The following is a 13645-nucleotide window of genomic DNA, read 5'->3' as shown; positions in this document are numbered from 1 at the left end:
CATGACCACGACTGGGGCCACACCCTATTCTACGCTTATCTTGGTGGAAGTTCGTCTCATTCACTTCAGGGAATGGACAAGAACCAGTAGGTCAGCTTTCATGGTTTTTCATTAATAGCACATTATGTGCTCGGCTACAAGAAGATGTGAGATAAGTTCAGAATACTTTTTGAATCTCATCTCTCGATATTGCTGCTGTAGGAGCATATTCGAGGCATGAAAAGTGGTGAAAGTTTTCTCCAACATATCATGATCAGTAATATTGTCACCACATAGTTTCAATTGGGAAATAATTCTGAACATAGTAGAATTATACTCACTGGTAGATTTAAAATCTTGTAGCCTTAGATGAGTCCAATCATAAAGTGCATGTGGAAGAATGACCATATTCAGGTGGTCATACTTATCTTTCAAATTATTCCACAGTATGACTGGATCTTTAACAGTAAGATATTCCATTTTCAGGCCCTCATCAAGGTGATGGCGTAAAAATATCATGGCTTTGGCACGGTCTTGATTTGATGCCTGATTTTTATCTTTGATGGTGTCTGCCAGACCCATCGCATCAAGATGAATTTCGGCATCAAGCACCCAAGATATGTAGCTTTTGTCCGATATATCCAGGGCTACAAACTCAAGTTTAGAAAGATTTGACATTATTTAGAAAAAAAAAGTTCGTACCTATGATACTTTCAAAGTATTTTCTCGAGATAGCAGAGTCTCGTGCTGATAACGTGTTATAAAATAAAGACAAGTATAGAGAGAAACTGATATATTATTCAAACTTCAAACTTATGTACATAATGAACTGAATCCTCCTCTATTTATAGAAGAAAAGAAGTTGTCGTGTAAGCTGCTACTGCAAGCTGTTGTGTAAGCTGTTGTGTAAGCTGCTGCTGTGTAAGCTGCTACTCTAAGTTGTTGTCCCAGATATAGATAATCTTCATAACGGAGTACCGAAATGATAAGCTTCTTCATGAGGCTTATTTTCAATAGAGTACTAAATAGATAAACATATTTACGGCGGAGTCTCATATGAATAAGCTTCTTCAGGAAGCTTATTTTCAATGGAGTATTAAATGAACATCCATAATATAATATATTTATAACAGTTGCCAATTTATTTATAATTTTATCTTTTTTCTGAAATCCAATATATTTAATTTATTACTATTATAAAAACTTTAAAATCAAAGAAAATATTAGGATTTCAAACCTTTAAGAGTGGGTGCATTGAACTGTAATTTTAGTGCCGAGTTAGCTCCCACTAAAATTACTATGGATTTGACTATATTTTAGCTTGAAACAATCCCGGACTAATTTCTATACGTGATTAAATTTTCAAACTAAAAATCGAATAGGAGATAGAATATTTCTAGTTAATGTTGCAAATTAGCTAGGATTCGATAGCTCTAACTGCATGTTTTCTTGTAGTGAAACAAATCCTGCAAATAAATATTAGATATGGACATATGGTATATATCAAAATGGAACACTAAAAGAATTGACTTTTGAGGCGTAGGAAAAGTCTCGAGTACAATTGTAAGGGAAGAAGCATGTCCCGTATCGGTTTCTTCATAGCTTTTTAATTGGCTTCTTCAATAGATTATGGAAGCTTACACCTTAGCAAGTAAAGAGTTTACTTGGTCATATGGATAATTATCGTTGCTCCATGTAATGACTGTTCTTTGTATGTCCCCTATGTTTACGCATTTAATGAGATGGATTATTATGATACATGTGAAAATAAATAATTATGATTTGTGAATTAGTGGTTAAAATGATACTAAAGTCACCTTTCAATTGAAATATAAAGATTTCCTTATAAATCTGCATCTTATAAATTTTTATGCAGGTTTGGAATAGTCTTGGACAGTACAAAGGGTGAATACACATCTATCATCAGTGGAAAAAATTTAGGATAGATAGTTAATTTTTTTTTTTGTATTATCTACTCATCGCGTAGATACCTAGTAAATAGTGATTGTATGATTAATACAAGTTAGCGAGCTAATTGCATCCTGAAACAAAAATAAGGCTCTGAAGGTATATGTAGTAACCCATATTGTTTTTAACATAAACATACATAATTTGTCCATTTATCCTCTTTGGCCTTTAGCGTCAAATTTGGTAATGTATCCTCTCTTATTTTATGTAAATTTGTATTATGTCGTATGCGTTTAGGAATTAGTCTTGAAAATTTTAAGGATTAAGTGTTTGCAATACGTTGATAATTTAGGAAGCATGAAGTGATTATTTTATGATATTATGCAACCTTGGACTTTGATGATTACATTAATTCATTTGTTGGACTGGAATTTCCAGCATAAGAGTCAAGGCATAGAAAACAAAGAGTTCATATAAGTTGGTTTGAAAAGACCATTTCAATTGCAACTACTTAGAATCCTATTCAAGATGAAGAATGGAGTTCGAAGTGAAAATGATTTGATGGTGAATTTGTAATTTTTATTTTGTTTTTCTTTTGTGTGATAAAATCAAGCTAATTGCATGTTTTCCTTCTATTGCACATATTGTAGAGTCCTAAATATTAATTTTGTTGCACAAAAGTATTGTAGTCCTAAAGATCTTGACTAATTTTGTTGTACTAGAATATTGTTTAATAAGAAGTGCTTTTAGGTTCTTTACTTTAATTCGCACATCTTATAATGCATTGTTTTTTCTTTAGAATTATTCGTGCATCGTGCAAGTGCGTATATTAGTATCTCTTTAAAAGTATTATCGCTTGCATAATCTATATATCTATACTATATTAAAAGCACAAAGGCCCTTATCGAAATATTGTTCGCCTTTTTTACCCTTTCAAAATAGATTTCGCACTAGGCAAAATAGTAATTTAGTTCTTTTTCTAATATTTAAGTGTTTGAAATCAACTAAAATATTGACTACTAAATATTTTCCTATTTTAACTTGTACGAGTCCTAATTTGCACATACATTGTATCTTTAATTTATAAAAGCTTTATTATTATTTCCTTATATTAATTAATTAATTAATTAATTAATACTTCTAAGTTTTATACAAGAAAATTAATTGATTTTTACGGAAGTCAAATCTCCTACTCCTAATAGTTGTCTAACGAAGTAAAATCAAGTTATGTAAAGAAAATATATTTCTATGGGACTCATTAATTAATTAATTAGTACTTTTTCTAAGTTTTATATGAGGAAATTAATTGGTTTTTACGAATGAATCCCATTATGCTACCTCATAACAATAATTACACAACGTTAAAGAGGCACGTAAATATTATTAAATAATATATTTGAATTATAAAATAAAAATTTAAAAAGTATAAGTCATTGAAAATAATAAATAATATATCTCGACTCTCATGAGTGACGATTGAAAAATTTATAATTATTCAAGTTCTTCACTTCTATGTTATTCAAGTAGGGCTATATTTATGACCGGTGCCTATTAAAAGAAGGCAATAATTGAGTTTAATTTATGTAGATGTTAAGCCATCAAAATATACATGTCAAAAGGAAGGTCCTAACATTTTCAGTTTCTGCTACGTGCTTTTTGGTCTATTATTAACCAAAAAGAAAAATAAAGGAGATTGCTATATAATAAACTAAATGTTGCTGCAAGCAAATTCATGTGTATCAAATCAGTATCGCCTTATCGCAGTTCACACTTACTATGCAACAAATCATACCAAAAACCATTCATGAACACACATATACCCCGATAATATTTCATAGACATTTAAAAGTTAGAAGGAACTATGTTATTTTTGAAATGAGATTTGATTTACCTTCTGCATAGTGATGTATCTATAATTCAAAACAAAGAGTACAATAAAAATTAATTTTTTTAAAAAAGACACAGGAAATTTCCCCCAGAAAGGGACGAATGTAAACAACTCGTGGGCATACAAATTGTATCTAATTATGATATTTACACGTACAAGTTTTAATTTACTTAACACTGGAAACAAGTTCTTAATAGTCTAAACAACCTCATAATTTGGCACTTGGCAGAAATAATTTTTTTCCATTAAATAATTTTATCGAAAGTTCCGCAGTCATCTCAAAGTTTGAAATAGTAAAACACGTGATGTATCCTAATTTTATAGATTAACTTTTATCTTCCAACGAAGGCTTGACATATTCGAAACTATTTATCTATCTATCTATACTATACTATATTAAAAACACGAAGCTCCTATCGAAATATCATTCGCCTTTTTACCCTTTAAAAATTAATTTCGTATTAGATAAAATAATTATTTAATTAAAAAGTCCTAATATTTAGGACTTGAAAATTAATTAAGATCTTGGTCATATAGGACTTTCAAATCAACCATAAGTTTGCCAGAGTATAAATTTTTGTAAATCACCACCGCTACAGAGATCATTATTTGTAATGGATTCTAATTGATAGTTCCTCTATGAAAACTTAAATAGAAATAAATTGTGGTTATTTATTCTTACATGTGATTTTTGCAACAATTGTCATTTAATAGCATGCACTTTTTGCGAGAACAATGTGCCATCAATGATAAACGGTAAGAATCTCTCTTTTGTGTATTTGTCACATGAATCTATATCTTGATTAAGTCAGTAATTTTATATGAAAGCCATTTAATTTCTACAACGCAATTTTTTGTTCTAGGTTGCAATGCCTTTATTGGCATAACCTCTGCTAAGTTTTTACGTATATAGTAATATTATTAACTGTATTTCAGTACTCCTATATATATATATATATATATATATATATATATATATATATATATATATATATATATATATGTGGGTGGGTGGAGGGGTGGACGTAGTTTGGGAACTTGAAATTCTGTGTATTCATAATTAAATTCATGAATTGCTTGATTTGATGATATTCCATATCGTAATACTCATTACATCACTCCTATTTGTAGTATTTGTATGTGGTATTCTTTTAGATTGTATGTTATATCACAACATTCTATGATACTTGAATCTTATAAAAGAAGATTCACACAGTTTTAGGTTGATTAGAATTCACAAATTTTAGGTTTGTGTTTTAATTTCTCCTTTCATTTTCCCAAAGTTATCGAACCTACAGTAGCCCGTAGAATGGATTCGTTAAGATAACTTAGTTTGGTTGTTTAGTGGCTTTTTGACGCCTCTACGAATTGGACGATCAAACTTTAAATTGAGTTAGACAAATTAAAAAAGGCCGATTCCCGCCACATTGCTCACATCCAAAATATGTAGGCCAGTCTATTTGGTGCTTTCGAATAGTAGTAGAAGCTGAAAAAAAGTACATTTTCCGATAAGCATGGCCAAAGTGCTTCTAAGCATGAATTTATCCCTAGAATTTACTTTGTCAGTACATTTGCATTTTTAGATAAAGTATTTTTTTTCATTTAAATGACCGTTGTATCTATCTCTACATCAATTGCTATTACACATATTTTATTTTTATTCAATATTCCATATATTTTTTAATCAATAGACGCAGAATACACGTGCAACGCACGTACACTAAAACTAATACTATATTAAAAGTACGAAGGGCTTTAACGAAATGTCGTTCGCCTTTTATACCCTTTAAAAATGACTTCACACTAGACAAAATAGTCATTTAATTATTTTCCTAATTATAAGGACTTTAAAATCAACTAAAATTTTACTTATTATATTTTTTTCTTATTTGAATTATGTAAAAGTCCTTACATTTAGACTTCAACCTACATGTAACAAATTAACTAAATTAAAACTACTTCCAAAGCAAAGTAAACCTCTTTTGTTAAAAATCCTTCAAAATTTAAAAAGTAAAAAAAAAGAAAAGAATTTGAATTGGATATGCCAATATTTAAAAAATATAAATGAACAAATATTTAGGATTCTAAATTCATAATTTACCAATTTTACCTTTTTGAAACTTTTTTTCCTTTTAATTAATTAAAAAGGGATTTTATTTCCAGCTCAAAAATATGAATAGTTCATATTAACAAGTAATATAACACTAAATTTGAATTGGAATAGAAGATTTTAAACTTTCAGTGGTAGCTAAATTCGAATGTGTCAAGCCTTCATCGGAAGATAAAAATTAATCAGTGCAATTAGGATACATTTTGTTTTACTATTTCTTTTTTATTAATTCTAAGGGTCTAAGAAAAATTATTTCATCATCTAAATATTGTTGAACGTTTATAATAAAATAAATAATAGTACTAATTTTCTATTTAAGACGGCATACAATAAACCCTTATGGTCCGGCTCTTCCCCAAACCCCGTATATAGCGGGAGCTTAGTGCACTGAGTTGCCTTCTTTATTAATTTTCTACCTTAAATTTTTTATGACAATTATTTTATTTCAATCTAGAAATAAATTTATGTGGATTTGAATAGTACCATCCAATTAAATTCTTTGTATGATAACTAAACTTAATAATATGAACTCTCTTTTTATTTTTCGTATTTTCAATTTGAGTTCCAACAGAAATACGATGAAATTCATATTAGGTACTTGAGCAAATACAACTCATATTTCTAAGACAATGAAGAACATAGTATTGTTGCATTATATTTAAGTACAAGTCAGCATACTATAAATTCGACTCTGAGCTACTAAAATAAATGCATAACTCATACATTGAAGTTATAATAAAGCATTAGATTACTTTTGTGTGGCATAATTCTTCCCCCCTATTAAGTTGGCTAAATAGGATCAGTATTAAATATTTCCACAGTTTATATTTTTTAAAATTATATTCAATAACTCAATTACATGGTTTAATAATATTTGCGTAATTTAAAAATTTTATACTCATTAATATCCTAAAACTAGTCTAAAACAAAAGTTTGGGCCATTCACCTGCCAATAAAATTTTAACTTTCAAGAAATTAAGTACTCCATTAAACTGAATATATAAAAGAATACAACATATTACTCTAGAATAAATAAATAGATCTAAATGTATCCTCTTGGAATTACATTTTCATGAATCACACAGTAAACAAACAAATATAAATTCACTCCTTTAACATAGCACACAAATTAATAACAAAGATTCCAAGCTTCATAAACATCTGTTGCTATAGCTGGATCCACTTGAAAAGCCTTGGCAAGAACATCTGTTGCTATAGCTGGATCCGATCCGAAAACTGTGTTAGCAATGGTTATAACACCAGGATTCTGACTACTCAATGCTGCAATTGCAACAGCATTTCCTTTTCCAACATTGCGTTGGTAGTGAACAAGTCCAATAGGAAATACAAACGCGTAGCCTTTCTTAAGGACCTTAGTAATAAGGCGATTTTCAGGACTTGATCAGGTTATGAAACCATACCTTCAAGAACAGTGAGTATCTCAGTAGCTCTATGGTGAGTGTGAGGAGCGTTGATTCCCCATTGTGCATAGTCTACGCGAACCAATGAAATACCAAGAGTGTTCAGTCCTGGTATTTGAGCTACATTAAGAGGAGAGGGTTTGTTGTGTTTCCAGCTAAATGTAGGCCACTGAAGAAAAAGTTCTCTGCTTGAACTGACTTGGGATCTTTGCAAGCTAAAGCCGTTTACCCTGGCTGAAACAATGGAAAAAATACAGTGAGAAATTTCATAAAACCATTCATTTTTTTAAAAAATAAGAGAAAAATGTAATACATGCTTATCGCGCTATTCACTGATTTGAAATACCTAGGCTAGCAGGATCGGCCACACAGATATCTTGCATTGGACTTGGCTCAAAAACTAACACATTAACACAGCAAAAATTTACTACGGCTATCAGATTCAGCAGGAGAAGAAAGATGTTTAATTGTGGGATGATATGATTGATAAGTTAGCCTGCTTATATAGAAGAGAGGAAAGACTTGATGCATGTAAATGTACTTGAGAGTAATTTGTGAAAAGACTGTGAAGGGCCGTCCAAGCACATGTGAAGAAGACTTTGACAAAGATTAGCTGTCATTTGCAATAATATGATAGAATTCTTGCAGAAACAAGACATGAATAAGAAGAGGTTAGCCGGCTAAGACAAAAGGAAATGGTCCAAACTGTGTTTTAAGGATTCACTTGGATGGACAAGTGAATGACTAATTCAACTGAGATATGATGGACTGCTTGTTTTAAAAGTTTATCCCAATCCTTCAAATTGATCAACTATCCTGCTCTTCACTTGTTCTTATCAATAGTAGTGATGTTGTAGAGTTATTTCTATAAAATAAAGTTCCTTTTCATTGGTTATCTGCAGAGATCAATGGGACCACACGAATCATGATATATCCTTCCAAAGAATATGCTAAAGTTACAAAGTTTGATAATACAGGATCATAGTTTTATGATTTTCATTTAGTGCATGTCTTTTGATTTACAAGAAACTACCTATGATATCACAAATTCTTAATAATATGTTGTCAAAGTTATTGAAATAGCTGCCTCTGGAAGTTGCCGCTACATATGCGCGCTTTTGAGCAAAATTCCCCCCTGTTGAAAAATAGGTTCAACTCATATCAAATCGAACATAGAAATGTTTTTCTTGTCAAAACCCTTCTCAGCGTTCAAAGGATTTGAAAGAAGTAATTTTTCAAAAACATCAATAACTTATAGAGCAAAATTCATTTTTTAAGCAAATCTAACCTAAACCTACAGAAGTTTACCAAGGGAAAACCGAAAATGAAAGAACAGAGGTGTATCAGAAGTATCACTAGAAAGCATACATATTCCATCAAGCTACAAAAGAAGCAAATAAAATTTTCAGGACTAATCACTAGAAGATCCATCATCGTCTTCATGCGCTGCCACAACCTTCTCGAGAAACCTCTTCCTTACTCCATCCAGCACAGCTTCTCTGGACTGTTCCTGCCTGCTACACCCATCATTTAGAACAGGATCTGACTGGCAGAGTGTCAATGCAACACCTGAAATTAAGGAAAATGCAGATCAATCATTTCATCACCCAAACAGGGCCAGCAGAAAGTAGCAAACATATTGTTAATACAATACTTAGCACCAGTTCAAAATTCCAAAGAGATTATTGAACTTAACAGCATAAAGAACTAGAGTGACTATCAAGGTTTGCTTAGAATGGTTAGATGCACCAATCGACATTTTCTAGAAAGAGGGCTGCGATCCACGGTTTTTCCAAGGGCATAAATACTATCACATGATTCATTAACATTACTGGTTAGGTTTCGCATGTACAAGATTAACTGCTATGTGACTTACAACAATTCAAGGAATTCTTCAAATACTAGCAGGCAAATCGAGGTAACAGGAGAGAACTTGCCAAAGAATGACAAAACCTATGAAAAGGTTATGAAGGTCAATGGGCACAATTCCAACTTCTAGATCAACCCATGATCACAACCTAAGTTGCTCTGATTCTTCACGTTCGGTGCCGCACCCGTGTCGACACGACGTGGGTGTGGGATCCGTACTGGATCTCGTCAACCGATTTCGGGTACTTTGACTAAAATCGATGGAGAAATCAGGACAGATACAATGAGTTTTGAGAACAAAACAAAAGCTAGGGTGATGTTGAAGAAAATGGAATACCTTCTATATAAAATTTCTATGTCGTGCTTTTCCTTTTATCTCTTTCTTGGATTCTCCTCTTTTTCAATATCTTCTCCTTCTCGGAATACCTTGTAAGTTTTTCACATAATGTCCCATAATTTAGACATTTCTATAATTCTATTTTAAAGATTTGAATTATTTTTAGCCGAATCCCGCCACCTGTATCGGTACGTGGATCCATACCCCGGAATCTTAAAATTTAGATCATGAACGATTTGTCCCCCACACTAGTCCGAGCAACTTAGGTCACAACTATGTTGAGATATCTTATTGACCACTAGGCCACACCCTTGGGTGCATAGTCGGTGTGGTTATATTTGAGTATCATGAGAGATACGCTGATGGCTACAAGCCTACAACACGCTCTTGAAGTAATTTGAGCAGGTATCACCTAATTTCAGTAGTAGTACCCACCCACAGCCCCTCTTGGTGCCACAGGACCAACTCCCACAAAAGAAGAAATAGACCATGTTGCAATGACAACAAATGAGAAAATAAAAGAAAGGTCCTGCTCAAGCTTTACAGCAATTATACAAGATCTTAAGAGAAAATTCCCAGAAAAGAAGAAAAGTTTTGTTAATTGTACAAGCCATGGTTATATTATGGATTATACCCATATTGCGTCTGAATGAACATCCTACACAAAATATTCATAGGAAGGCAGATGGCAGTGGGCACAACACTGTAAATGAATCCAGCAAATTACTACCACTTGAAAGAGAAGTAAAAGGAAGTTGAGCCAGAAAGTCAACAACTTCGTTAAATCATGCAAAAAGAGAAAGAAAGAGAAAGAGTTGGGTAGCAATGGGACAACCACAATGAGGAACATACCTTCGGGTGTGCATCTCCGACCAAAACTATGAAGCCCAACATAATTTGACTTCAACGCACTGTTGTTGTACACCAAAACAGTTGGAAGATTACAATCTGGATAGTTCGGAATGCAATCTGTAGAGATAATTTTGACAAATTTGGTTGCAGGGTATTTTGTTGCCAATTCTTCTAAGCACTGCAAAAGTATCTGGCAGCCTGAGTATCTATAAAGAGCATAAAATGCTATCAGAAAGACTGGCATGGAGCTAATAGAGAGAAAAGAGTACCATCTAGACGTAAACATATTTGAAGCTCAAGAGCGCGATGTAAGCTGGCTACGGTGATGAAGAGATGAAAGCATTACTTACCCATCCTTATACAGAAGAACAACCACCCAGATATCTTCTGGAGCTTGGGAAACCTCACGCACAAAATCCGATCCAGAAATTGGTATCACTGATCCAAATCTCACAACCTTAGCAACTTCTTTCATCTCGGCCAACCTCTTCATCCTTTAACGATAACACAGGAAACACATATAAGACACCCTCAACTTCATATTACTCTCAAGCTATATGGCAATATCTCATAAGTACTATATCAGCATAATTGCATGTGCACTTTTGCATTGTGTAGCTAATAAGGAGTAAAAATGAAGTTAACCAAGTTGAAACAAAGGCAAATTCTCAAGAGCACGTCAACCACTAACAGAAGTATAATGCCAAAACAGCTGTTATACCATAGTTTCTTAAACAAGACCCAAGAAACTAATCTCACCCAAAGACGAGTACAAGAAAAAAAATGCCACTTGGTCTGTTAATCATAACACAACTATAATGCTCACTTCTTTGCTTTGGAAATAGTTTCTTTATTTGACTTGCACTCTGAATTTTGGTTTTATTGAACAAAGGACCAAATCGGCCAGACTTTAAAGGATGGATACCGATGTAGAGGATGGAGTATGAATAGATAACACAACATCCGTTGAAACACATGGAGATACAAAGGGATGCAAGAATGTAACAACGTAGAGTCAAGGGAAATTAATGAATATTTGGAAAACCTCTAAAGGAAGACACTTTTGAAAATGAAAAGACCATCTGATGGAACTAAAAGTAGTCTGAGAGAATTAGTGATGGGTCGGCTAGTAGCAGTACGGGTACATGTAGAGGCTGAACAACTATTAGGCTTACCTCAAACAGAGTGCCATGTTTTAGAGGTCCAACCGACTGCTTTGCAAAGGAAGTGGTACCCCATATATGTTTGTTTTATCGTAAGTACCTTATATATGTTCATTAAGGTGGGGAACAAATGATATACAGTCCCATTACAAAAAGCAGTTCAAGAATGGGACATTAATCTATCATGTCTCCTTATTGCATTTTGAAATAGATGGGTAGGAATGACGGCTATACTGTAGTCCATGGACAATTCTCAGTTAGTAAATTTCTTAACACTCTTTTTGTGCAGTTTTAGTTTACTTTAAAAATGCTTGTTACTTGAAAAATGATTATGAGGTGATTTTTTCGGAAAAACTGATCTTGGCAAGTTGCTGTTACATTGACAGAAACAAGACACTTAGAAGACAACTCTGAAATGCTTATGAGGTGATTCTTTTATGGCAGTGACGTTCCAAAGGGAGTAAATGCCATTCCAAAGGTTCAAACAATCTCTGTATAGCCTTAAACTGGTGACGCATGAACAAATATCCTATTTCCCATCTTAATTTGTAGCTTAGGATGAGAAGCCAGCACAGATGCTTCTTTTATGATTACATCAGCTTTGCAGCTGCTAAGGCCACAGCTACCTCATTCATCTACAGCCACATTTCGGTACTTAGTTTTGTGATACAAAGGAAAAAGACCACAGTTTGTACTAGGTAATAACTCAGCGTTTTATAAATGGCACTGAAGCTCCTGACACTTTCTATAACCCCAACAAATCCTAAGGTTTGATTAGTCTGTGTCTGCTAAGAAAATCAGGAAAAAGATGTAAAGAAACAATTTTGAACACTAACAAACTCAATAAAAGAAGGATCTTGACTTGATTTAATCTATGTCTCATCCAGAGGTGGGTGTACAATTAAAGCTGTAGCTTTGGCTCAAGTCCTGTATATGAGTTACAAAATCTACTAAATATGTACAAATATTTAATTTTGGGACCCAGTAATTCAAATAATCAGCGACCTCCTGAACCCATAAAATTCAAATACTATATCGGCTCTGATCTACTAGGAGCGCACAATTAATTGCTAATACCCCTCAATTGGACTATATGAAGTGTGTATATTGAATTAAAGGAAAATTGGGAGGAAGAAAAAAGGGACCTGTATTCCTGGAGGAAGCGATCGTCATTGAGATCGGGGTCATCTTCGAGATCGTCAAGCTCATCTTGGGTTTTATCATCGATCCAATCTTTGTCTTTGGATTTGGAATTGGAATTTTGATCCTCAGAAGGAGTAAAAGGGGCGGGCTTGAAAGCGGGGGGTTTTGGAGGGAGATTTCCGAGCTTCCTCTGAATATCATCCCACTGTGTTGATGCTCCTTCCACATCCTTGTACACGAAATGGTAATCCCCCATTTTTTATTTGATTCTCTCTTTCTCTTTCAAAGATTTGATTTTTTCACTTTTTCTCGTTTGCTGGCGTTTCTGTTAGCCTTCGATTCTTAACCCGGATACCCGTCGCCCAACTCCTCACTTGTCCAGAATAAATGAGCCCCAAACAATCAATTCTCAAAATAGCTACCTAAAGAGTATATTAATAACATGTTTGGCCAACCTTCTTCGAAGGCCAAAAGTTTTTTTTTTATTTTTTATTTTTAAAAGCACTTTTTTTTAACTTTAAGTTGTTTGGCCAAACTTTTTTGGGGAAAAAAATTACTTTTGAGAAAAAACAGAGAAAAATAGCTTCTTCCCAAAAGCAGAAGAAACAATTTTGACTTTTCTTCTTACCAAAAATACCCTTAACAAAATATAATATATACTAAAATAACCGTTAAACCTAATACTTAGAATATTAATGTATAATATTTATTCTTATTTTTAGGATAGTTTTCTAATATATAGTGACTTTAGGGGTGAATGTTTTTATATTTGTTGAATGACTTTTAATATATTTGAATAATATTAAAAGAATTAAAGTACTTTTTAATTTTATTTTCATATTTTACTTAAATAAAATAAAAAAATTTAATTATTGCTTGTAATAACAAAATTTTGAGATTATTTATTTACTTATAGTATTAACTATTAAGTAAATCTAGTCATGTCCTTATTTGTAATTTGATACTTAAAAGCAC

The 13645-nt window shown here is 32.7% G+C and overlaps 1 protein-coding gene and 1 pseudogene across 1 annotated transcript; both read right to left on the bottom strand.

Annotated features, from left to right (window-relative positions):
- Positions 1 to 6850: 6850 nt before the first annotated feature.
- Positions 6851 to 7788, bottom strand: LOC104099164 (putative germin-like protein 2-3; annotated as a pseudogene).
- A 656-nt stretch (positions 7789 to 8444) lies between these two features.
- On the bottom strand, positions 8445 to 13076 carry LOC104099158 (uncharacterized). Its single transcript, XM_009606073.4, has 4 exons — positions 12673 to 13076; positions 10715 to 10858; positions 10365 to 10570; positions 8445 to 8875 (listed from the first exon to the last, which is right to left on the bottom strand). Exons 1-4 carry the CDS (start codon positions 12924 to 12926, stop codon positions 8718 to 8720), a joined length of 762 nt encoding a protein of 253 aa, XP_009604368.1. The 5' UTR covers positions 12927 to 13076; the 3' UTR covers positions 8445 to 8717.
- Between the last annotated feature and the right edge of the window lie 569 nt (positions 13077 to 13645).

Source organism: Nicotiana tomentosiformis, chromosome 12 (assembly GCF_000390325.3).
Source record: "Nicotiana tomentosiformis chromosome 12, ASM39032v3, whole genome shotgun sequence".
In the NCBI taxonomy this organism is placed as follows: Eukaryota; Viridiplantae; Streptophyta; class Magnoliopsida; order Solanales; family Solanaceae; genus Nicotiana; species Nicotiana tomentosiformis.
Note: the sequence above shows the minus strand (reverse complement) of the source record. Positions and strands in the feature narration are given on the sequence as shown.

Excerpts from the sequence above, each read along its gene's own strand:
- LOC104099158 (XM_009606073.4), bottom strand. The coding sequence starts at position 12,926 with ATGGGGGATTACCATTTCGTGTACAAGGATGTGGAAGGAGCATCAACA. Across the intron at positions 10,859-12,672 it reads CGCTTCCTCCAGGAATACAG|GATGAAGAGGTTGGCCGAGA; the intron begins GTCCCTTTTTTC and ends TTATCGTTAAAG. Across the intron at positions 10,571-10,714 it reads GTTCTTCTGTATAAGGATGG|ATACTCAGGCTGCCAGATAC; the intron begins GTAAGTAATGCT and ends TGCTCTTTATAG.